The 25612-nt window shown below is 37.0% G+C and overlaps 3 protein-coding genes and 1 pseudogene across 4 annotated transcripts; 1 reads left to right on the top strand and 3 right to left on the bottom strand.

Moving 5' to 3' along the window:
• Positions 1–847: 847 nt before the first annotated feature.
• On the bottom strand, positions 848–3676 carry LOC144652750 (uncharacterized). Of its 2 annotated transcripts, XM_078512804.1 has the most exons (6): positions 3562–3672; positions 3419–3474; positions 2669–2788; positions 2006–2074; positions 1176–1388; positions 848–1060 (listed from the first exon to the last, which is right to left on the bottom strand). In XM_078512804.1, exons 1-6 carry the CDS (start codon positions 3599–3601, stop codon positions 1046–1048), a joined length of 513 nt encoding a protein of 170 aa, XP_078368930.1. In that variant the 5' UTR covers positions 3602–3672; the 3' UTR covers positions 848–1045. The 2 variants fall into 2 exon arrangements, with proteins under 2 accessions (XP_078368930.1, XP_078368931.1); XM_078512805.1 differs by lacking the exon at positions 2669–2788 and having other exon boundaries at positions 3562–3676.
• Positions 3677–10391: 6715 nt separating this feature from the next.
• Positions 10392–14459, top strand: LOC144650036 (uncharacterized). The gene is made up of 3 exons (XM_078509673.1): positions 10392–10701; positions 12019–12294; positions 13473–14459. The coding sequence occupies exons 1-3, from the start codon at positions 10496–10498 to the stop codon at positions 14284–14286; spliced, it is 1296 nt and encodes a 431-aa protein (XP_078365799.1). The 5' UTR covers positions 10392–10495; the 3' UTR covers positions 14287–14459.
• A 23-nt stretch (positions 14460–14482) lies between these two features.
• Positions 14483–16572, bottom strand: LOC144648282 (protein O-mannose kinase-like; annotated as a pseudogene).
• Positions 16573–18878: 2306 nt separating this feature from the next.
• On the bottom strand, positions 18879–22830 carry LOC144652749 (uncharacterized). The gene is made up of 8 exons (XM_078512803.1): positions 22734–22830; positions 22584–22639; positions 22018–22137; positions 21850–21918; positions 19974–20189; positions 19785–19856; positions 19203–19312; positions 18879–18992 (listed from the first exon to the last, which is right to left on the bottom strand). The coding sequence occupies exons 1-8, from the start codon at positions 22771–22773 to the stop codon at positions 18959–18961; spliced, it is 717 nt and encodes a 238-aa protein (XP_078368929.1). The 5' UTR covers positions 22774–22830; the 3' UTR covers positions 18879–18958.
• Between the last annotated feature and the right edge of the window lie 2782 nt (positions 22831–25612).

Below are 25612 nucleotides of genomic sequence, written 5' to 3'. Positions count from 1 at the left end.
TGTGGTCCATGTTGTACGTTAGATAAACTAGAAAAGGAATTAGGTCAAAATACTGAAAATACCAGCGTTCGTTTGACTAAAAATACTGTAGATGCCGTATAAAAGGAAAAAGAACTTGTATAAAAAGTAACGTCTGTTCACCCACATAAACGCACGAAAGTTATAAAATATTAATTTAAGTTCGTTGGCAATCGTTCTTCAATTGTATGGTTACCTTTAAAAAAGTTTTCAAGTCAGTGCTGTGAAAAAGTATCAAATGTTGCAAGCAAATAAATATTTTGTTATCAGGCTAGAGTTTGAAAAACCAAGTCACCATTAACAATGTTTGTTTTTGCTAATTGGTGGCGACCCTGAATAACGGACGAGTTGACGTTTCTAATTGGTGTTAATTGACTTTTAAGGTTTTAGTTGGATTCATGTGAAGGTTTGAAAGTTTTAAAATTGAGTTAATTAGATGTTTACACTAATTTGGACATGATGTGATATGAAAGGATTACAGAGTTTACTAGTTTACTGCTTAAAAACTAGGCGTTAATCAGATGGAAATTTCTGAAAAAGAAAATTGTAAAAACTTCTATTCTTACATTTTTACTATAAACTCAACATGCTGCCCACCGCAAACTGATGGAACACTGTTTGAACTTTGTTGTGATTAGATTTTGTTCCAGTAACTCAAATTAACGTAAAGAACCTTAAAGAATTTTAAAAAAATAAACAGCGATCACAAATCGAATATCCCCACAGTCGCACCGTGTTAAAGATGGACGCAACTGGCTATATATGCAGACGTTCTGTCGCTCAGCTGGAGACGATCGCAAAGAATTCAAAATTGCTGTCTGAATTTTCATGCAAAATAGGGGTTCTTTATTGGCGTTCCAAAATCAAAGTATATACTGTTTAAGTATACTGCTTCCCACTAAAGTGATTTCAATAGTTTTTATTCAAACACTTTTTGCAAAACAATTCTGAATTAATTTTGAAGTATTATTTTTATTGCTAGTATTGATAATTTTTCTTTACAAACAGCTCCATAAATTTCTGGTTGTTATCTTTCTGGCGACTACAAAGGAAAATAAACAAAATATTAATAAACGGGAGAAATACAAACAGGTCAGTCAAACAGTTTTGAAACAGATTTTTCCCGACTATGCCTATTAACTTTCACACTAGCTTACCTTCTCGATTTTAAGAACTTTACATTCAAGCTTCTCTAGATTATTCAGAACTTCGGTGATTTTCTGAGTGAATTCTTTCAAATCAGATCTCGTAGAATTAATCATAGCTGATTTTTGCTTTTGCTGATTTTCCGTTTTGATAAGACTTGACGCCATTGCTTCGATTCGTTTGTTTGTTTCTCTCAGAGATGAGGTGAGAATAGATACATTACTCTGCAAAACATAAAATAAGAAACAATTAAAATAAGTTCAGAGCTTAAGAACAGGAATGTTTAACAAATCGACCACATTTTTTCATGAAATGACGTCATAAAATGTTCAAAAGTGGCTCAAAACAGTTTCCTGAATATTTCAGCACCTCAACTTTGACAAAATCTATACTACGACTCTTTTTCAGTTTATGCAGCAGTTTTGGTATTAAACAGATGCCTAATCACTGGTGAACAAGTTACGATTATTTTCTTGACGTTATAAGTAACCATAGTAACGGTTTAACCTGTTAAAAACACCCTTAATTTTTGCTTTAGTGCATATAACTCAAAAACGAGCTCAGTGACCCCCATTTTTTACGATGGAGATACAACTTTTGGCAAAGTGTAAAAAAATTCTGTTCTGTGGGTTCAGAGCCACCTTAAATTTTCGAAAATTACGAGTTACAAATAGTTTTTTTTGTAGAATACCAGTTGTATTAGAAAGCTGCAGGTCATCTCAGGGGGGGGGGAGGTGCGCACCCCTGCACCCTCCCCCTAGATCCGCCCCTGTGTATGTATGTACAGTCGCTGATAGTTGGCGAGGGGAAAGCTGACTGACAATAAAAAGTGAAGTTTTACCTGCAGTACTCGTGCACGCATTTCAGCAATCTCAAATTTCTCGTCTTGTTCATCTTCGTTGCTTTTTGTCTGACAGGAAAAGAAATTGATACTGTTAATACATTTTTAATTTTAAATGGTTGTTTAAAATAAAGCAGCCTTTTTTATAAAAACGACCACTTTTGCTTGTTTTGTTCAACTACAATCATTGACAAAAGTGTTGACACATAATCAATAATTCACAATTTAGGTCCTGCTTTATTGTTATTTGGAATTATTTCATCCTTTCGCCCCACTTTTCTAACCCCCCTTCCCCTTATCAATGTTGTAGTTTGTTTCAAGTAGCCCTTTGCTACAATTTTGCAACATTGGATGGGGGAAAGGGTATTTTAGCAGACAGTCATGAAATTAAAAAACTACTGGTAAATTTGCCAGAAAAAAGCAAAGCAAAGACAATATGTCAACTACTTTTGTATAAGATTATAGACTTGCTTCAAGACGTTCGTTTTAATTTTATGACCAAGCGTTTTTGATTCTCTCCGAGTGATCTCAGTGATTAATTTTACCCTGCGTGTCCCCCGTAAGCCACTTTATTTGCGCAATATAAAAAAGAAAGGAATGCCTCTAGAAACAAACGAAAGGCAAACCACTTGAATCAAGGCTACTTTTCAGCTCTCTACTCACTTGAAGTTGTTTTTCGACTTGTTGAATGGCGCGTAAAATTTCTTTAATTTCTTTACAGATATCTTGATTTCGTTTGGTTTGTGCTCGTAAAACTCCTCTCAGGTCATTTATTGCGTCATTCTGTGAAATAAAAGTATGAATGAATGAATAGCTTTATTTTATTTTATTTTTTTTTAAATAACTAACAGTAAAGCTGGTGGAGTCGTGCACTTAAAAAAAATAATTACAAGTACAAATAACGGTAAGTGTGCATGAATCTTGTTTTCAAAGTAAAGCTATCTTTGAACAGAAAATATTTTGAATTTGAATTTCAAATTGGCTCGCGTGACAAAAGCAAAACGTAGAATCGAGGGACGTTAGCCTTTCTGGTCAATTTTTGATTTGTTTTTAGGTAAAAGGAAAGAAATACAAAATATTATCTTTGGTCCACTTTTCACCCGTGAAATAGAGCAACATTTTAATAAATGTGTGTAACTTAAACATTTTTCCCTTTCTTAGCTAGCCTGCGTAAAAAACGTCTCTGTATGAAGGAAGAGTTTATACTTTTTCGCCGCACGAAAATTTTGTTTTCTCGCATCAATTTTTGCATTCCCAAAATACAGAAACGCTTGCTAGGCAATTTATCTTTAGCCGGACACTCCGTGCTCGGGTTAAATTGAAGCACCAATCCCAGACTGCTTAGAGCTTGCCGCGAAGAAGATAACAACAATTAAATATAGCAAACAAACCAGTTTAAACTTTGTCTCATACCTTTTCTTCAAGTTGTGTTTCCACCATTTTCTTCCATTCTGTAAGTTCCCTTTCATCTAAAACAAAAAACCCACAAAAACACGTCAAAATTATGCACACGGGAAGAAATGGCAATCACTGACGAAATTCATTTGGCCTCTTACAATTTCGCCACGATTTTACAACACTACAAACACTCCCCATTCTGACTGTGAGCGATTTTCACAAACTAGCAGACTTCTATTGTCATTTTGCATTATGACGACCTATTTATGACGAATACTACGGTAGTACATGTAAAGGAATAAACGTGCGCGCGAGCTAGAACTTGTTAAAGTTTGGCCTATATTAAGCTTAGCTTCTTGATTTAATATCCCTCCTGTTTAATTTCGATCTCAAACCAGAAAGAAACAAGAACATTGAGAAGCTTGAGAAGCTTAAAATCGGGCGCTTTGCCTTGAAAGGCAGGGTTCAGTACAGCAGAAACCACGAAGCAGTTACTTAAGTAGCACTCAGTCCGACTGTGTTTGTGTAAGCCACAGGGCTTGCATGAGCTGTATTAGTGTGCATAATATAATATCTAGAACGTTGTCGAGATTGCATTATTACTTAATGACATGATGGTTTCAATTTATAAATGTATCTCACACAATACAAATAAACGATTGAAGAAGACGACTAGACAATGTAAAGTTTTAAGACTTAGCAAAGTGCAGTGTATTGGTAATACTGTAAGGTGCGGTTTCACCTGAAGGTCGTGTGCTTTTCGGTATTTTCCAGGCATTGCACTTTGATGGGACAGTACTACAACTGTTTACCGGGGAACTACTATTGTCAAGAAAATGATCACAACTTGTTGATGAATGATTGAACATTTGTTTCATACCATTACTGTAATAGCAATTGATGAAGGCTTTTAGTCCTGAACCAAAGTATAAGGACTGGGAAATACTGAAACCCATTATCAGCCACCTTAAACGGAAATATCTTGTTGGTGTTTCAAGGAATCCAAGGAAACTTCACTCATCCCATGTATCTATGTATTGCGGTATTTTGTAATTTTTTTGAGTGATTTTTGGGGATGTTTGGCAGGTGATAGTTTTTTTTAAAAGAATTAGTAAAATTTAGACAACTAAGAAATATTTAAAATTTAATGTGAATTTAACATTGGAATTTGAAGTTAGAAATTGGCAGACGGACACCAAACAGTCCCGTGACATCCTGGAGTGTTTTTGCATGGGGGTCAACTGTGTGATGATGTTTCCATTTTTTTCTTCAATCCCCACTGATAAAGAACTGTTGTTGGTGTTATGTTGGTGTTATCACATGTCAAGCCTTTAACAAGGTATGAAAGAACACAAGAATTTAAATTATTCTGGTGCTCAATTTTTGCGTAACTAAAATTAATGTTACTCAAATTCCTGATGGATTCTGTCTTAAACTGTTACGAGCTTAGTATTTCCAAATTATTGCATGTCAGTCTAAGGCAAGACAAGACATGCCTTGGTTCTTACGTAATTCTCTTAAAAACACATACGATATTGACTATAATTTTGTCTGTGCTATGGCAATTCACAGTGGGGTGGTCTTGATGTGTCTTTAACTTGTAGACTGGACTGGACTAGTAAAACGCGGACTAGTAAAACGCGGACTTGTAAAACGCCTCTAAACACTTCGAATTCCTTGGCCACAATCATCTTACGGCTCTCTTCAATACATAATGTCTCAAAAAAACAGTAACCTCAGAAAGAAGTCAGAAGCAAATAAGGTCGAAAGACCGAATTTGAACATATAACGGCAAATGTTCTAATGTCACGAACGTAGGAGTCGTGTAGGCCCGTCACCTTTATTTACCACATACTGCCCCCAAATTAAAACAGTACCCTCAGAAAGAAGTCAGAAGCAAATAAGGTCGAAAGACCGAATTTAAACATTTAACGGCAAATATTCTAATGTCACGAACGTAGGAGTCGTGTAGGCCCGTCACCTTTATTTACGATTGACTGTTGATTTCTGGACGGGCCCCGTTCTACCTCGTGCGAGCAATACAAACGACTGCACTCAACAGACGTCAAGTAGTGGAAAGAAAGAAACATATGCACACAACTCATAGCATCAATCCCGGCGTTGTTTTAGTAGGGGTTTGCAGAACGAACATGTGCTATACTGCAAAAACATCTCCACGCTAAAACAGACCATAGAGTGCTCAAAAAAGCTAGAAATATGCCGTCGAAGAAACACACAAGAGCTTCAAACACAAATTGTTTCGCTCGCTAAACCGTTTAGTTTTATTCGATTTACAAGCGCTTGTTTTACAAGTCCGCGTTCTACAAGTCCGTGCTTAACAAGCCCTCGTTTTACAAGTCTGCGTTTTACAAGTCCGCGTTTTACTAGTCCTCGTTTTACAAGTCCGCGTTTTACTAGTCCGCGTTTTACTAGTCCGCCTTTTACAAGTCCGCGTTTTACCTGAGTCCTCGTTTTACTAGTCCGCGTTTCACAAGTCCGCGTTTTACTAGTCCGCGTTATACTAGTCCGCGTTTTACAAGTCCGCGTTTTACTAGTCCTCGTTTTACTAGTCCAGTCCAGTCCTCGAAATACAGTATGCCAAAACTCCCCGCCCTCTAAAGATAAGTCCTTGACGGTTCTTGTCGTTTTTCGGTGCCTATTCATCTTCGGCATCTTTCTCATCCACCTCTCGTTTTGTCCTGTGTCTGTCATCACACGAAAGAAAAGCTGATTCTTAAAAAATCTGCCACAAAAGGAAATTGACAAAAACAATATGAAAACCATATATCGAAAGTTTCTTATTCTAAAATTTTATCATACGTCTTAATTCAGAGCTACAAAGAAGTTCCTCCTTTTGAGTTATTGATGCTGTTCTTACAGTACCTCTTTCCACTAGCGAAATTTTACAAAATTCCTTCGCGGCGAAAAGGTAGCGCGAATCCAGAACAGACTTCAATCGAGAGTGGGTTAATTCTAGATTACCAGTTAATTAACTATTACAACATTCATTTTTAAAATAGTTTCCCAAGCCGACTAACACTAAACGTCGAGTGTATCTTTCAGTAAACAAAACATGCCGTTATGACGCCGGAAATCCAGCTCACGCATACTATACCCCGTGACTCACGCAAACCTCCGACTTACGTGCTACTACAGTCATTCCTTTCTAAACATTTTTTTTTTTACCACCACCGTACCTTTCTACCCAAAAAACTCATGAAACCGCCCGGTTTTAACCTGTTTTAACCTTTCAAAAATTAGAGCGTTCGAAACTAAATAAGATCCGTAATCACAAACAACATACAGCCGTTTACCAGCACTCTTTAAAACTCCTGAAACCCTTCAAAATCAGGCAAAATAAATCTTTGAAATAACCTTTATCAATGTTTCTTATTTTTTATTCAGTTCTATAAAATGCCTTTCATACACTACTGTCAAACAAAAATTTCAATTTCCTCAAAGTTTCAAGACAAAAGAATAACAAATATTTCGTGCACAATGTAATTTGATTAGCCAATATTATCACGTCTAAAAATACTTCAAGCAATTCAGTGAAAACCCGTTTTTATTACCGAATGGTAATGAAGGTGTAGTGATCATTCTCGAAGTCACGTGTTTCCCTCACTCGACCACTCGCTCACTCCATTCTGATATTAAACCGCAATTAATTCATGCATTTAACAGTAAACGTGCTGACAGAAAGGTTCTTTAAAACGCCATTCAGCACATGTCAATCAAAAACAAATTATTCTACAACCTCGTTCCCAGGGTCTGTCTCTTTCAGGGAAAAAAGGTTGAATTTTCACAAAACAGATCGAAAGAGGATCAGTTACACTTATCCTCTGGTGATAAAAGAGAATATAATTCGCCGTACGAAGCCTCAGAGCATACGCTATCATGACCCGTTCGCAAAAAAAATTCAAAGGCAAATGAAGTGAGATTGTGATATTACTGATACATGCTTGCCATCCTACATGAGTTCCCGTGTTTACGTAAACACGACATTCATGTGCACGTTTTTCTTTCGCGTCACGTCATCTCGTGTCACGTCATCCGTTTTTCATCTTTTTGAGTCCAGCAGAAACGCACATCAAGTTCTCTCTAATTTTATTCGCTGCTCAAAATAACGCTATACGTGCTGACAGAAAAGTAAACATATTCACAAAACAAATTTACTTAATGCCAAAAAGGATGGAATCAAAGGTTACACTTAAATATTTTACGGTGAAAAAATAGAATTCGTGCTACGAAACCTAAGAGCACGAACCATCAATGTCGCAACTTTCATGGAAAAATAAAACATTCAAAGGCAAACAAAGTGAGATTGTGTAACATGTTTGGACGCTTATTTGAAAGAAAAAAAACTATCAATGACCCATTGGCGCAAGAAAACATTCAAAGGCAAATTAAGTGAGATTGTGACGTTATTGATAGCAGCTAAACGACATGCAGTTACGCTTGTATTATCAAAATTGTTACGCTTGCAGTGTGACGTGTTTTAGTTAACACGACATCCACAGCCACGTTTTTCTTCCGTGTCACGTCATCTCGTGTCACGTTAGTTTTTTAGTTTTTTTCCCAAAAACAAAAAAAAAAAAAAAAAAAAAAAAAAAAAAAAAAAAAAAAAAAAAAAACAAAAAAAACACAAAACCAATAGTGAAAAATAAAAATTGAACGATAGTAATAAAGTGAGATTGCGTTACATTATTGGACGCTTATTTGGAAAAAAAATTGGACGGTCGGCACTTCATCGAATTGCAAAATTACCATGAGGTTGCTCGAAGAGCCTTTGATTTTTTTTCGTATCAACGAAAACCACTTTCGAATAATCAATACATGAAAATAACAATATGATCAAAAGGAAGAAAGGAACCTTTCTAATTATTTGAAGACTTTCAAAGCCGTGATATTATGCATCCAATCCGCGATAAGATTTAATTACAACAAAATCCAAGTTCTCATTTTGAATTCCATTTTTTTCAGTTGATACCTTTATCCAACTTGTGAAAAATTCCATTCAAGTTCCTATTAATACTGTACATTCCCAATGTTTTGCTCAGGTCTTCAGAAGCGTCTTACTAACCAAATCTAAAATAATTCCAAAACATGCTGTACAAACATTCTACTCTTTGTGACAAACGACTTGACGACCAATTGTTCAGAAATGAAAATCGACACAGTTCTTGCTAAATAAAAAAAAAGTTTTACGGCGGAGTCAGGCTCAAAAAATATACCGCAAGATCACACCCTCATTCATAGTCAGAAACCAGCAAACCATCTAGTTTGCTAAAAAAAACACTGCGTGACATCAATGACGTTACCTTTTTCATTTACAAAAATAACTTTAACTTGTCAAAGTAAGTGCAATTTCACAATGGTGAATATCAGTACAGTATGGGGCCCAGTTCTCGGCCGGGTCCAGTTCTCGGCCACTTTGTGTTTAACGCGTTTTTTCACACTCCAGTTGAATCAAAAGAAAAAGGTATTTCCTTCAAACGATAGACTGATTCATGTGCTTTAAGTATCTTGAGTTTGATCGTTCAATTCGATATAGAAAGCTCACACGTCGAGTTTACGCGGAGGTAGGTGAATTTGCATTCCCGAAAAAGTTGTTTGTTTACGGCTCCAAATTCATGGATGAGTAGTTAAATTCGTATTTTATCCAAAAGCCCCCACCATACGAGCTAATTTTTGGCATGTGAAACGTAGAATAATTCAGCTTTCTGCTTTAGTTAACTTTTCGTTGAACCGTTGTATTTTTTGGTCTTAATTTACTTCGAATTTTTTTCTTGCGACGTTTGCGTATTTGCCAGTTCTCGGCCACCCTGCTCGCTATCACAGCTTCCTGGTTTTTAATATAATTTCATCTGCTGCTGCCAGAATGAAAGAAATAAATGTTTTAAAAATAAAGTTCAATCTTATCTCTAAGTTTTGAGCTGACTCTTGTCTTGTCTATTATTTCTAAATCCTAAATCTTTCAAGACCTTTTCACTGCAAAATAAACCATCTAAATGCACGGGTCACACAATGCGGTTTTGCCAGAACCTGCACATAGGCAACTAGGCGCGTGAAAATCCTTCTTTTCTAAAGTAAAACAAAGCATCATAAAAATAATTTGGGATCGATATAGTATAAATAGGTTTACAGAGTGATTTTATGACTGTGAAAATTAATTGAGCATTTTTTTTACAGATAATTACGCACAAGCTTTTTAGTGGCCGAGAACTGGGCCAAGGTGGCCGAGAACTGGGCCCACAAATGGAGCTTTTATTTTTATTATTGCTCGGGCAAATTAATTTTTGACCGGTCGATAGCTTTACACCAAAAAGCTGAATAATGTAGCTAGCTCTGGGAGAAATTTCAAGTTCCTGCGGTTCTTCTGAGGTAAGAAATACAAGTTTACGTCAAAAGTGGCCGAGAACTGGGCCAAGGTGGCCGAGAACTGGGCCCACAAATGGAGCTTTTATTTTTATTATTGCTCGGGCAAATTAATTTTTGACCGGTCGATAGCTTTACACCAAAAAGCTGAGTAATGTAGCTAGCTCTGGGAGAAATTTCAAGTTCCTGCGGTTCTTCTGAGGTAAGAAATACAAGTTTACGTCAAAAGTGGCCGAGAACTGGGCCCCATACTGTACTTTGCCCCGTAAGCTTTTTTCTCTGTCCTTCCGCCGAAGCAAAAAAACACAACCTGATTACACATTAACCCAAAAGTCGACCAAGTGTGCCTGCAACGATTTCCTGTCAAAACTAAAATGAAAACCATTGCGGTATGCGTCACCCGTAGCGGTTTTGTAGCAACCCCAAGCTATCCCCGTCTTTTTGGCCGCGCCAGGAGACTACGCTCTAGGACGACCAAAGGGTAAACTATAAATCGGCCACGCCCGATTAATGATCCAGTTCACAATGAGCCTCGTTGCTGCCGATTCCTGCATCCCGTAACATCCCGAACAAACGCAACCGTCCCCAGGCGCGCTCGTTTCATGGAATCCTCTCTCGAGATTACGTCACATGATGTCAGCCATGTTGAAAATTACCAATTTCACGTTCGTTTATACTTTCGTACGGCTGTAATAATTCTCATTGATTTGTCTTATGATGAAGCTTGTTCGAGTGTGTGTGATAGGAGCTGGAGCTGCTGGCTTGGCGGCAGCTCGTCATCTTACAAATCACTTGGATATATTCGACGTGTCTGTGTTCGAGCAAGGTTCGTCTGTTGGTGGAACATGGGTCTACAATGAAAATACTGGCACAGATGAACGTGGTCTGCCTATTTACTCCAGTGTTTACCACAGCCTCAGGTAAATAAATCACTTATCTCATGTAAAATATTAAGGCAAATTTGAGAAATCGGGCAAGCATTTTTACCGGTATTTATAATTAGGCTTATTACACAACATGTCCACGGAAACGAAAGGCGTCTAAATTAAAATCGATTTTGTCGCATTTCTTTCCGCTTTTCTAGTTGTTTATTCCCATACAAATTGTCTTTTTTACTCTGTTGGCCAAAATCATATTTCTTGCTCAGACATGGAGCTTGGGACATATAAACATTGGATGTACAGTTGGGTTGGGAGGGGGGGGGGGGGGGGGGGTGCTAAATTTTTTCGGCCTTGTCATGCTGGTGGCCATTTTTTTTTAATTCGATTAAGGTGGCTGAAGTAATATATCAAGCACGAGAAGCAGTGTTTCATCTGGATATCCAAACACCAAGAAGAGAGTTGAAAATATGACGCACAGCAGAGTATTTTGGAAGAAATTTGAGGTGTTTGGATAGCCAAGCCAAACTGTCAGTCGACAATTTTGCAGTGGCACTTGGGAACAAATGCTGGTTCCCAAATAAATCATTCTTGATAAGTAAAGCAAGATGGTAAATGTTAAGCTCGGTAGTGGAATGAGAAATAAACGTTCTTCGCATCAGGAGTGTGGGACAAAAAAAACTGACTCCCTGATGAAAACCAAACCCTTGGACTCCCAAACACTGGATACACAAGCTCAGTATTTTAGTATACAGTGGAACCCCGATATAACGATCCTCGATATAACGATATTCCTGATATAATGATGGATATTCTATGTTCCGGCAAAAGTTACAGTAAAATGTATGGGACGGAACCCCAATATAATGATCTTCGATATAACGATTGTCCCGATATAGTGATGAGAATTTAGTGGATCGAACGTAAAATCCTCCCGATATAACGATATTATCAACAATTTATTTGCAAAACATCAAATTTAATGCAATAACATTACAGTTTTGAGTGATCTCTAACGTTTCTGACAACAGCTTTGTGCGATGTAATTCAGTTATTACTGCAATGAGTTGCCATTAAACATTATATCATTATTATATACAAAAATGATACTGTGTTCTTAAGCCTCTTTATCAAAATTATTCTCTTTATCCTTTTTTAATATGCAGTAAAAGGTACTTGTTAGGGTTACACCAATATAACAATAATTTTGGTTATTTTGCAGCCATATCGTTATATCGGGGCTCCACTGTAGTATAGTACAACTTCTGTTCGAAAAACATGCCTATCACAGAAAATATGTTTCTTTTGTAGATCCTCATTTTGCATTCTTCTCTCTGATAAATTTTATCTTTTTTTCAGAACCAATCTTCCAAAAGAAGTGATGGCATTTCCTGATTTTCCATTTCCTTCAGAATGGAGATCATTCATGAGTCATCAACAAGTTCTTAAATACCTTGAAGACTACACAAGTCACTTTAACTTGTACAAATACATTCATTTTAACTCGGTCATCACAAGTGTTTATCCTCTGTTTGGTAAAGACAGTCACAAGCCACGATGGGAGGTTGTCGTGACAAATGCTGATACGAAGGAATCTCAAGTTCATGTGTTTGAAGCTATGGTTGTATGTTCTGGGTAAGTTTACTGGTGCATCATTTCGAAAAGAGAATTTGTTCTAGATAGATAGAAATTGAAGGCATAAAAATTAAATAATTTTAAAGCAATCAGAGGAACTATTTTTTACATGCTATGCAACATAATAAATGGTGAGAGGGGGAATTACTAAATATTGTCATGTTTTAAGTCAGAGATTTAATCTTGCAGCTGCAGGTCCTGACAAAACATGTCTGTTTCTATTGCAGATATTAAATTTCATTCTGATCAGACACTTTACTGAATTTTTTTCACAAAATTTGATGTTAATTGTTAAAAGTTGCCTTTTGAGGTCTCTTTTGATCAAATCATAGTGTCAAAAAATTATGTAAACCAATCTACTTGTTTTTAATTTCACCCACCATTATGCCGTGATAATCACTGAAGTTTTTATTGCGATAAAGTGCATTGTAGAAATTTATCGCAAGGTAATAGACCCCTTATTGGCTTGCTGATACAATGGAGGATAATTCCCTTGGCAGAAATATTGTTCGAAAAATGAACATTTAACTGTTGGCCTTTGAAGTTTTGTTTTCCAGCGAACTGTTCAGGCTTCGCATCAGGAAACATTGAGAAGATTCAAGAGAAACAAAATTAACTGGTTTCCCGAGGGATCAGTCATTATAGTGCAGTGGTTGGCAGTGGTTGGTCAACATATTGTCGCCAACATTTCACTGTTACCGTCTGACGTCATAGATTTTGCAATGTTTCCCGCTCAGAGACTTTTGATGGGAACAGTTTTTATTGTTAGAAGTCATGTGACCTCAAATTAGCCAATAAGAGTGCACGCTGTTAGGAAAAAGTTTCTTGGTATATAACAATTTCTCATATGAATAAATGGATGAATGAATCACTTTATTTAAACACGATAAATTAATCAGCAGAGCTGGTGGGGTCGTGTACTTAAATTAGTTAATTACAGAATAAAATTTATATACATCCTTAAAATATCTAAACTATAAACTTCGTTTATCTATATATATATTTACATTATATGCATGCTTCATTGAGTTTCAGAGTTTAACTTATTAATAATATTCGTAACTGTTAACTTTATGTTTTATGAGGGCTGCGGTGGAATCGAAATTCATTTTAGTAAAGTCAATTTGGTTAATAATTGCTTGAATTCGTATAACATCATATTTTCTGTTACATTGCAGACATTTTTTTGTTCCTCTTATGCCAAGCATTCCTGGTCTTGAATCTTTTCCTGGTCTACTGATGCACAGCCATGATTATCGTCATCCTGATGTGTTTCAAGGAAAGCGCGTAGTTGTTCTTGGTGCTGGGGCATCTGGTAAAGACATTTGTCTTGAAGTAGCAAAGAAGGCAGAAATTGTGTATCTCAGCCATAAAGGAAATCTTCCTTGTAAACTTCCAGATAATGTGAAGGAGCAAAGACCTATATCATTTGTATCCCCAGATGGGACAGTTCATTTTGACGATGGACAACAGAGAAACTGCGATGCCATTTTACTCTGCACTGGTTATGAGTTTTCTTTTCCATTTCTCAAGGATGATTGTAACATTGAAGTGTGTGACAACAGAGTAACTCATCTTTACAAACACATTTTTAATACAAAGTATCCTACAATGTCATTTATTGGATTGTGCCTCAGGATTTGTCCATTTCCACTGTTTAGCCTTCAAGCTCAGTACATTGTGTCAGTTTTGAGCGGAAAAAAGCAACTGCCATCTGAAAAGGATATGAATGCTGACGAAGAAGAAGATTTCCAAGAAAAACTCTCCTCTGGCGTCGGGAAGAAATACGCTCACTTGTTAGGAGAGAGACAGTGGCATTATGACAGGAGCATTGCAGAGTTAGCTGGAGTACAGCCACTGAGCGCTGTTTATGAGGATCTTTACAAATATGTGACGGATAGGAGGAGAAACTTTCTAATGGATTATAAAAATGATGAGTACAAAATAATCTCTGATGAAATGTGGACAAAAAATGAGACAGGTAAACAATAATGACAGTATTAATCTTATTCTGACAATTTTTAAAAATTATTTATTCAATAATACCAAGTAGAGTGTTTGGGTTAATTAACTTTCTAAAACGAATCCAGGATCAAAGCGAGTGGTTTTTTTATGGTTTCGATTCTATGGTCTACAAGTATGTATTAAAACCTTCAGAAAATGTGGTCGTACTTGTGTGTTTTTCTAGTCATTGCGTTAAAGCCTGCCCAAACGTGCACTTTCGTTAATTTGTGATGACTTGCGTTTACTTTGTTCGGGATTAGCGCAAAAAACGTTTTTTGCCGGGTTCTATTCCTGGACTCCGCGTAATATGTGAGTTGCTCCGAGGGTTTTTCTCCGGGTTTTCCGGTTTCCACCCCTCTACAAAAATCAACACTTTCAAATTCTCGCCTGTGTTGCAGCCGGACGTGTCACAAAATCCTCGGTATAGGACTATACCCCTCACTCTTTTTAAGCCCCTCTCTCTAATATTCCCCCTCTTTATTAAGCCCCCTCCTCTAAGATGGTCGATCATGAAGTTTCGTTTACAATAAAAAAAGGCAACTTTACGCCTGAAAGTTATTCGTATTCACCACGTTTACTTTGATTTTAGTTACTATTTTGTGACAATCTGTTACTTATCAGCACTAAAACATTAAATTTCAGATCTTCGTATGAGACTAAGAGATACATGCATGGTTTAAAATAAGCCCCCTGAATTGTTCCAAGTCGCTGATTTTCTCTTTATTTGAATGGATCGCTTAAGGAAAAGTGATACAAAATCGCGTGTCGAAGACCGCGCGGAATCTGGCTTTTATATTAAATTTAATGCTTTTTGACCACATTTAAGATGCCATAAAATTTCGGAAAAGTAGCGATATTTTGGGAAATTATTTGCATTAGATCAATGTACTACAGTATTTTTTACAGTATATGCTGTGCAAATGTCACACAAAAAAACTCACAAATACACTTTCGATATTTTGTAAAACGCTTAAACTGACAATTTACCCGGGCTTTCCGAAAAACTTGGTATTGTCAGAGAACTTTCCTTCAACTTTTACGGCAGATGCATTCAATTTATGTGTGATCAATTGCTGAACTTTCAATAACTCCTGTAGCACCTTGTTTGCAGTCGGTCGTTGCTGATGATTCGTCGCGCGGCACCTTTCCATAATTTTCTCAAGTTTACTCTTGGCGAAAGCACTCCCGTTCACGCTGCCCAGTAGCTTTTTCACGACTGCAGGAAGCTTCCAAATGTCGACTTTTTCGTCATAGACCAGCCCCGAATCCTCACTAAAACTTGTTGATATATTGGGCCACCTTTGCTCTGGCGCGGCATAAGGCCGAAAGTTCGGCTTTTTTCTCTTTCTACATGATATTCCTTCTGTAGTGACTACTGGTGTGCCATCCAGGTCATTCACAACCATACGAAAATCATCAGTGATCAGGTATTGTGACAGTAATTTACGCAAGGTACCCGTATCACACATTATAAAGGTTCCAATTTTGCTGTGGTGTAAGATCTAGAAGTTCATGATCTTTACATAATCCACACACAGCTGAAATCTTGTCTGTATATTGTTGTGGTGGGAGAACTGTGGCTGCTGAAGAACCCGATTTAGCGTATTCACTGAGCCATGTTTGTAATACATCGTTATGATCTGCACACAAAAAAAACATTTTGGACGTATCTGACAATAGGGACATTTATTTAAGTTAGTAATAATAATAATAACAATAATAATACTTTATTCAAACACACACAAATTGTATCTGAAAAGGAGGACCACGAGGTTATCCCTATTTAGGTCCCCTAACTAAAATTACAATCTAAAATTTAAAAATTTAAACACGTGAACGTTTAGCAAGCGTACCATCGTATGATTGTGTGTTCAGAGCTTACAATATAACTATTTTAATTAGTTCTATGTAAATCAAGCTTCCAAAAATCGACTTTTACGGCAGTGTATATATTTGCAATGCAATAAAATAGAAATACTTTCGTTTTGTTAATGCACTTTTCATGCGTATTTCAATAGAAGGTATATATATAGTTTGTTTCTGTGTGGGTTGTTTTTTCAACGATTTAAAGCGTGTGAGAGCAGTTTCATGAGTTTAAGTTTTCGACTCACACAAGGCATGCAACTTCAACACCGAAGAATCTGGTACCGCTTCTGGAATGCAGCAGAAAAAAGTGTATTTCCTCGATTTGCTTTCATCAGAGCTTCCGGTGCACGAAAGAACAGTCTTCGCGCTTACTATGATCCGTACCACAAGCCGGGAGAATTTATGCATTTTTCACTGAAATTGGTCCAAATTACTGCCTATGCCCTCTCCAAAAAGCAAAACGTGTTCCACGACAAAACGTCCTTTGGGGGTACCCAATAGAAACACTTTGGAATCACGACGGCAAAGCCGAATACAACGTGAAAGGGAACATTATTTTATACTCGCAATTACGTGGATTTGGTGAGTGCACTACCAAATATAATGCGTGCAGAAGCTAGCGTTTATTAAATTAAAAGCATGTAAAGTTGAAGTTAAGGTCATTGCCATGTATTGCATTGCGCATCCTTACTGCGCAGAATTTTACGCGTAATTAGCGCGTGCGCGCGCGCACATCAACAAAATGGCGGGTTTTTTTCTACGCGGCTTAGGGCCTGTTTACATGATTCCGGAATGACTTTCATTCCGGAACGAGTTCATTCCATCCCCATACATTTCTTTGTATCTGTTTACATGATACCGAGACGAAAGTCAATTCATTCCGGAATGAGTTCATTCCGGTTTTCATTCCGGAATGAAAGTTTCGTTCCGGAATGACATTTCATTCTGGTATCATGTAAACGCAGAACGAATTTCGTTCCGAGATGAAATCGCAACTCATGAAACCACATACGGACTCCACAGTTTGAATTCAGAGCGAAAAAACGTAATAGCATTTACTGTTTAGCCCAAAGAAGCAGCTCTATGGTCAAATTACTCGGCACAAAAACATGTTTGCGCGAAACATGCGCCATCTTGTTTTGATCTCGCGCGAAACATGCGCCACTTCATTAGTTGTTTTGATAACGCGCGAAAGGCGCGCACGTGAAAATGCCTTTGAATGAACCGGTCGACTCTGTCATGTAAATGCAGAACGAACTTCATTCCGGAATGAGTTTCGTTCCGGAATGAAAGTCATTCCGGAATCATGTAAACAGGCCCCTAGTCCGCTAAGGCTATCGCCTCGGGCAACTCTTACGCTTCTCTCGTGCTCTCCAAACTTCCCGCGTGCTCCATGACTCGATGGAGCACGCTAAAGCATGAACCAATTGTTATTGTATTTCGTTCACATTTCGCACAAAGGTGCAAAACCAAAGCATTGATGCCTTATGAGTTATGTTTGCGCCCGACTCACGTACGATAATGATATGGATAGTTTCTACCTAGAAGTTACGCCCACGAAGCTTGACTTACGCAACCGGTTTCTTGTAACACTTAAGTCATGTTAAGTTGTCCTAGAATTTCGACAACAACTTTTATTAAAAATCTTAGTGTAATTCTTAACTTTTATCCTGTAAATATCTTCCTTGTAAACTCTATCATGCTCGCGCGATCTTATTTGGGCCAAACTTGCATTTCACTATACTGAAATTTAGAAAAGAATTCTTGTCATATGAAGAAACTTTTTCGAAGGTTCGTGGCCAAGGTGGCGTACGACGCAGCCGCTCTTGGATATAGAACGTACTGCGCATGAACTTACGTAAGCCCGGCCAAACTAAATTTGTAAGTTTAGTGTTTTTGGCAGCTGATTGACAGCTCAAGTTTGGCGCCTTTATAAGCGCGCGAGCAAGACCTATCGTTCAGAGTTGAGAGGGTTGAAATAGAGTCGAAACAGTGAAGTTGTAATAGTCAGAGACTTCCTCAAATAAAGCAAGTTGGAGCATGTAGAGAAGCTGTGATCGAGTGTTGAAGTTGAGGGAGCTAATCCCCCTAATCCTCTCTTCAACACTTAATAGAACGCGTGGTTTTTATGAAATTCATATCATTTATAATTTTTTCGACTTTCTTTAAATCTTTTGTAAATTAAAATGCATTAAAATAATCCTTGGCAAATTAGAAAGTTTTTTTCACCTTTGTGCGAAGTGTAAACGAAATATAAATTAATAAAAAAACGAATTTCGGTGACGAAAAACTCGACAAGTTTGACAGAAAAAAAAAACTAGACAGTAGAATCATGGATAGTAAAAGGACTTTTCCCTTGCTTCAAATAATCAAAAACAAATTCCTTTTACTATCCATGGTAGAATCCAAAGCACTATTTCTAGAAAGAGCGCCTTTAAACACTAGATCCCAATTTTTATTTCATTAATTCGCACTGATAAGAAAATCGCCAAGGCAATCAGTAAACACAGCTGGAATCTTACAATTTCACCCAGTCTATCCTTTTTTATCCAAACAAACTGACAATACAGAATCGTATGGCTCTTTGCTTAACCGTCGGATCGAATTCGGATTCTCAGGTCTGGCTGAAAAAGACAAGATTTACTCAAGCGAAAACCGCTGTATTGCAAATGTAAAACGTTAAGAGCGTCATCTTGGCTCATAACTTACCGCAGTTATAATTTCAACGGCTTTTATTTGAACACTTTTTACAGAATAATTACAAATCAAGTCTTCAAGGGTCAATGTCAGTTCTTTACAAACAGCTTGATACCTGGGTGTTGCCGGTACTAGATAGGAAAAACAAAAACAAAAAACATTTTAAGAGAGAACTAAACTAGGAAGGGTAAAGAAAAAAAGGAATATAAAGTTTTCATTGACAATGACTACCATAAAATAAAATAAAATTATCTTGCATAAAATTATGCAAGATAAGACATTATTACAAGTTTTAAAACTCCTTGGTGTTTTTGTTTATTAACAACAAGGAAAATCCTTACCGCATTTTATCCAGTGTAAAATTGAGCTTCTCGTTAAGTTGAATTCTACTATCTTCATCGTCAATTCCAAGAGCTTCTTCAGTAAACTTCAACAAACCGTCCTTTTCATCCTAAAACAGAGTTTTAGGTTTTTAGTTTTTAGACCCGACCGTTTTCAAAGCATTGACGGCGAGAATGCCGTAATCGAGTCGTGCCAAGTTTAACTCTCTAATATTGTTATCAATCAGCACAATGGACGTAATTTTGAATTGTGTATGTATGTTTGTGAGCGGACAAAAACAAGCGACTTCTGACACTTAATGTACTTAGTGCGTGATGGATAAAAGGAGGACGTTTTTATGATTTTGCGGCAATTTAGTGGCTTTTAACAGCTTTTAACTGACACATAACTTTACGTTTTCAGTTGACAAATTGCGTCTTGACTTCAACATCCTTACTGACTACAACTGACAGTTGACAAATGTCACTTGTCTGCTTCCAGCCCCTTCTCAACCTGCAGTAATGGGTGTGCCCACTGACCCTTTAGTCGGTGCTGCATAGTGATGGTTAGTGAAGAAAAGGTTAAACATACAAAGATGTTACCTCAAGTTCATAAATTTCCTGTAACAGAGATTTCAGCAAGGCTTGTTTATCAACAGTCATCTTGTGATTGAGCTGAAAGAAAAAATTAAAATCGATTCACTTGTGACCACCTGTTACACAACGGCTGCCGCTGACACACTGTCTTCCTCGTAAAATTTTTCGATTGGAAATCTTCTCTGAAAAGCTTACCTTCTTATCAATTTGAAGAACTTTACATTCAAGCGCCTCTAAGCTCTTCTGAACATTGGTGATTTTCTGAGTAAGTTCTTTTAATTCAGATCTCGAAGAATTAACCATAGCTGAACTTTCCTTTTGCTGATTTTCCGTCTTGTTAAGACTTGACGCCATTGCTTCGATTTGCTTGTTTGTTTCTCTCAAGGACGAAGTGAGAATAGAAACACGGCTCTACAAAATGAACAATAATCACCTATCAAGTAATGCATGCAGTTGAGAACCGTAAGACTTGTACATCATTATATTTTAACAAGTAAATGAATTTATTAGTAAGATGATCATCTTTCTTTCGCTAAAATAGTTCTAACGAAAGTCTTGAAGTTCCGTAAAAATCTTCGCTTTTGTTCATCTTTCCAACTCATCGGATCATTTTCGGCAATCTTTGACTGAACTTTTAAAACTTCGGGACATCTCGGAAGACATCGGTTGAGCTTTCGGCAATCTTTGAAGACATTGCTCGGTCTCCAGTTCAAGGTTTCGAGATTATGCTAAGCAATGGTTGTTGCCATAGAAACTTGAATAGATACTCCGACGAAAGTGATCTCCGCCAATCATAATATAGTAAATTTGTTGAACTTAATTAAGACATAAGACATAATAATAAGACATAATTTATTTATACACGAAGAGCTTAGGAGCCGTAGCTCGTTAAAACGCTCTCGTGAAATGAAAAAAGGTTTAAAAATTACAAATAAAAGACGGTTAAAAAGGTAAAAAGCGTATATGTACAAATTGTGATTATGACATGAATAAGTAGAAATCTATATAAATATAATTCTAGTTTAAAGGTAATTACAATTTCAATTAAAAAGGCATCTAAAATTACAATAAAAAGTTCATTAAAAAATTACAATTTTAATTAAAAATGAAGTTAAAATTACAATTAAAAAGGTCTTTAAAAATTACAGTCAACAGAAAGAGCAACTGCAGCTTTCTTCTATAGGCAATTTGGATTCGGACAGTAATTTCTTAAAAAAAGGCGAGAACTTCAGCCTGGCGTACTTCTATAGGTAAACCATTCCAAATGCGTCTAATCGAATTGCTAAATGAATGTTCAAGCCATGCTGTTGAGACGCTTTGCTGTTCCATTTTTGTGCCAGAGCCACGCAAGTTGTATTTATCACATGTCCGAGTCAGTAAAAAACGATTGTAGATATAAAGGGCCGTTGTCTTTGAGGCATCTAAATAATAAATCTAGAGATAAAAAGATTCTACGATATTATAAAGATTTCAAACCAACTTCTTTTAAGGCATCGCCATAGCAATACGTTTTCGGCAAGTTAAATACCGTATTTACTCGAATAAGCGCCGCGGCGCTTATTTAATTTTTCGCGCCTCAAGTGCGGCGCTTATTCGAGGGAGGCGCTTATTTGAGGGCGGCGCTTATTTAAGTGCTGTTTTTAGTTTAAAGGAAATTTCTCAAATAAGCGCCGCATCAGGACTGCGGCGCTTATTACCTTTTTTGTCCCAGATGCGGCGCTTATTCGAGGGCGGCGCTTATTCGGGGGCGGCGCTTATTCGAGTAAATACGGTAGTGTTCTTATGACGTAGAAGTTTGCGTCTTCCATTCGCTTTGGCTGTCCCTTTCCAATCCCAAGGAGCAGCGGTGCGCAATACTCGAAATGAGGTAGGATAAAAGCCTTGTATAGCCTTTCCATAGTGTCATGTGGTATAAAGCGACGCGATCTTCTCAATGCCGCTGTCATTTTATAAACCTTTCCCAGCTGCAGAGAGATATGGACCTTGAAAGACAGCTTTTTGTCCAAGGTTACTCCCAGAATTAACAAACGAATAGCCAAAAAAGCTGTACATTGACATGTTAACGTTTTACCTGCAGTACTCGTGCACGCTTTTCAGAAATTTCAAATTTCTCGTCTTGTTCGTCTTCATTGCATTTAGTCTGAAAGAACAAAACGTTATTCCTTAGAGCTTTTCTTAATATCATTTCAAAAACAAAAGTTCATTATTTTTGGTGATTTCTTTCTAGCCTGCTACTCACATGAAGTCGTTTCTCGATTTGTCGAATGGCGTGTAAAAGTTCTTTATTTTCTTTACGGATATCTTGATTTCGTTTGGTTTGTATTCGCACAACTTCTCTCAGGTCATTTATTGCGTCATTCTGCAAGATACAACAATTATTAGGCATTGCTATACAGTTTAGAGATGACACATTGCATTGCAAAACATTTTATATCTGCCTAGCTTATCCTGAATCATAAGCGCTTAGAGAGACTGTGTCATAGATTTTAGCCAAATATAGTCATGGGATATGACCTTCGAATTCGATGAAATATAAAAATAACCTCTTAATACAGTGAAGGAACATTTCAATATCACAGCAAATACAAAAGAAGGCATGACTGGCCAAAAGTGACAAAGATTGAAACGAATTGCGATATGGGTTTTTTAAATCAGTTTTGTTGAGATGAACAGTTTTCAAAGTTAATCTCGCTTGCTTGTAATGATATAAGTATTATAAGTGATAATCGCGCTGTTCCCAAATTTCTTCACAGAAACGAAAGCTTTTAGCTAGTTAACAAATGCCTGCTTACATGTTTCTCTCACCTTTTCTGCAAGTTGCCATTCCACCATTTTCTTCCATTCCTTAAGTTCCTTCTTATCTAAAACAAAAAATGAAAATTGTTTTAAATAAGGTATTTAAATGAATAAAAATTGACTGGAAAATACCAGTGTCTAAAAAAATTGTCATCTTACAGTTTCGCCATGATTTCGCAACACTACAAACGTTCCCCATTCTGTCGGCAAAATATTTTTACTAACTGAAGTTGAGTAGTTCAGTTTCAAGTAAAAGAACTCGTCCGAACTCCTTGCTGCATTATGACGTAAGTTAGATCGAATCGCGAGCGCGCGCGCGCGAGCTAAATCGTCGCGGTTCTTCTAGCTCGCGTAGTCAAACATGGATAGTATCCATGGTCATCCATGGTAGAAATAACCCTTTTTTCCTAGAATAACTTTCTTCACGTGTTTGAAAGTTTTTTCAAAAGAGGGTGAAGTGTAAGAGAGGTGAAAATTCCTCTCAAGTTATTTTTAGATCATCATTTTAGTGTCCAGTCCTCCCCGGATTATTTATCTTCGCGCGTTGTATGGATGTTTTGAACGCCAGTTTTGCGAAGAACAAAACTTGGCGAAGTGCATGAGAATGAAACTGCAGATATTGTCACTTCAGTTGCCTTCTTCAATTTTGGATATCAAAACATTCACGGGGCGCGCGAGGATGACTGAGTGGATAGTCGCTCTATAACAACGCTTGCGTTAAGCGGCAAAAAGCTTTTCTGTTTGACGGACTGACTCGGTAGTATTGTGCGAGCTTTTTAAGCAGACAATTTGAGTCAAGAAAGTTTTAGGAGATAATAAAAATGGGACAAATCAAATAATTTAAGTACATCTCTAGAAATTTTTCTCGTCCTTTCATTTTATTTTTAAGAGACAGAAGGCTAACGCAACATACAAAATTGTAGCTAAACAGAAAAGGGAAACATACACACCATAACTATGATAGCGGAGCTCCCACGCGCCGAAAACGTAGGTCAAATGTGTAGGAAATGTCAATCAATTTGAACAATATGCCTTTCTACTCCCGTTAATTTAATTTAACTGACCTTACGTGACATGCGCTAATCTTTTATAACAAAGTTATCTCATAACAAGTGAAATGAATATTTACAAACAATTTCTTGCAGACATGAAGTTAAAAATTCAATTATATTAGCCATAAATCTCATTCCACTATTCAAATTGCGAAACAGTTAAATTCTAAAAATCCTCCCACCGCCGAATTGAACTCGACCCATAACCTAGACTAATGTAAGTCTTATCGTAATCTTTTAAATTATCCAATTATTTTCCAAAATGGGACAATTCTAAGTAATATTAATATAAAATGGTATTTTAGGTTACGTGATGGCATGTATTATATGCTTCATAAATTAATTTTGATGCGAGCAGAGTTTCATTGAACCCAACCCTTTCCCAAGGAGAAAAGGAAAAATAACTTTATAGTTTGTCTCGAAGGATATCCGCAAATGAGGTTACGTGATGGCATGTATTATATGCTTCATAAATGAATTGTGTTGCGAGCAGAGTTTCATTGAACCCAACCCTTCCCCAAGGAGAAAAGGAAAAGTAACTTTCTAGTTTGTCTCGCAGGATATATCCGCAAATGACCGTTTATGGCGAAAAAAATTGTTTCTCAGTTGAAAGTAGCTTCTCGTACGCATTCCTTGCCCATGTTTTAGTGGCTGGGTCGCTTATCAAATCGATCACATTTTCGGCCAAGGTCATACACGTCGTAAAATGTTCAGAACTCAAGGACCCTCAAGAGCGACCACAACGTTAGGCGAGTGATTTCACTGCAGATTACTGATTAGACATTTTATGGCGTCATTTCTATGGTCTATAAGAGTGAATACCATGGGAAATTTATTTTTGATTTTTTTTATACCAAAAACGGAAAAATTTTCGAAAAAATAAAAAGAAAAAGATGCGAAAACGCGCGCGTGTGACAGCTTGTAAAATCGCAATTTTTCGACGAATGTGTGGAAAATTTTTAGTCTTGGCTGCTACAATCAAATCTTCAAAAAGTGGAAGAAAAATACAACGCCAACAGGAAGAAGAGATGGTGAAAATGTAGAATGAAGGAGACTTGATTTCGCCGCAAATTAATTTCAACTTGTAAACATAACAAATAAAAAGCAAACACAAGCAAACAAACAGGTATTTATTTCTGTCTAATGGACCCTAAGTTGAGGTTAATCAGGGTCGTTTTAGCAAGACAAACGTCAATTCCACTGACTTGACTTTAAAATTTACAAGATACTTTTTTTTATTTCTATTCCTAATAAAGTTTCTACATTAGTCACCGTAAAAACGGGGAAAAAATCCCACTCAATTACTGATCTATGTTGCATGCTAGCATGTAAGACGTTGAAATGTTACTGTAAGGCTTTGAATTATAAAAGTTTAAATAACTTCATGAGGAAAAGCAATATTGTAAACATGCTCCTGTCTGAAACTTAGCAGTCGCAATGATCATCAGCTTTTAAAAGTGAAGATGTTACACGTTCAAGTCGCACAAGTCACTTGTGCGGGGAAGAAGCGCGGTTACGATAAGGGCCTGGGACCTATCTCCGCCCGCAATTTCGGCGCTCCTATTTAAAAGGACACCCACGTAGCTCTGAGTTCTGAGGTAACTTCAATTTCGCGTGATTTCGTCGACCTGTGATGATTGATTGAGATCAGTAGTAATGGACAGTAATTGATGTTAACCTGCCTAGCTGCGTATTTGTTCCAACAAGTTCCAATGGGAGTCTGTTCCTTGTTCATGTTTGGAAGAAAGACGAGCAGATCTGCTACTGCGGCCACAGAATTTAATTGTCGTATTAAAAAAAATTTTTTTTTGCATGGAGCTTTGTTATTTGCGCCTTGATAGCTTTTAGTTATACAGTGGTCGTACCTGCCAGCACAATCTGGCTAATTTTAGATTTGTTCTGTAACGCAACGACATCTGGGTGAACAGTACCTTTCTGTGGTAATTTTGCTTTTCTGGTATAAAGTCAAAACAAAAACAAGACATT

Source organism: Oculina patagonica, chromosome 4, assembly GCF_052425735.1.
Source record: "Oculina patagonica isolate OP01 chromosome 4, crgOcupat, whole genome shotgun sequence".
In the NCBI taxonomy this organism is placed as follows: Eukaryota; Metazoa; Cnidaria; class Anthozoa; order Scleractinia; family Oculinidae; genus Oculina; species Oculina patagonica.
The sequence above is the reverse complement of the archived record's forward strand: the minus strand, read 5'-3'. Positions and strand labels throughout refer to the sequence as shown.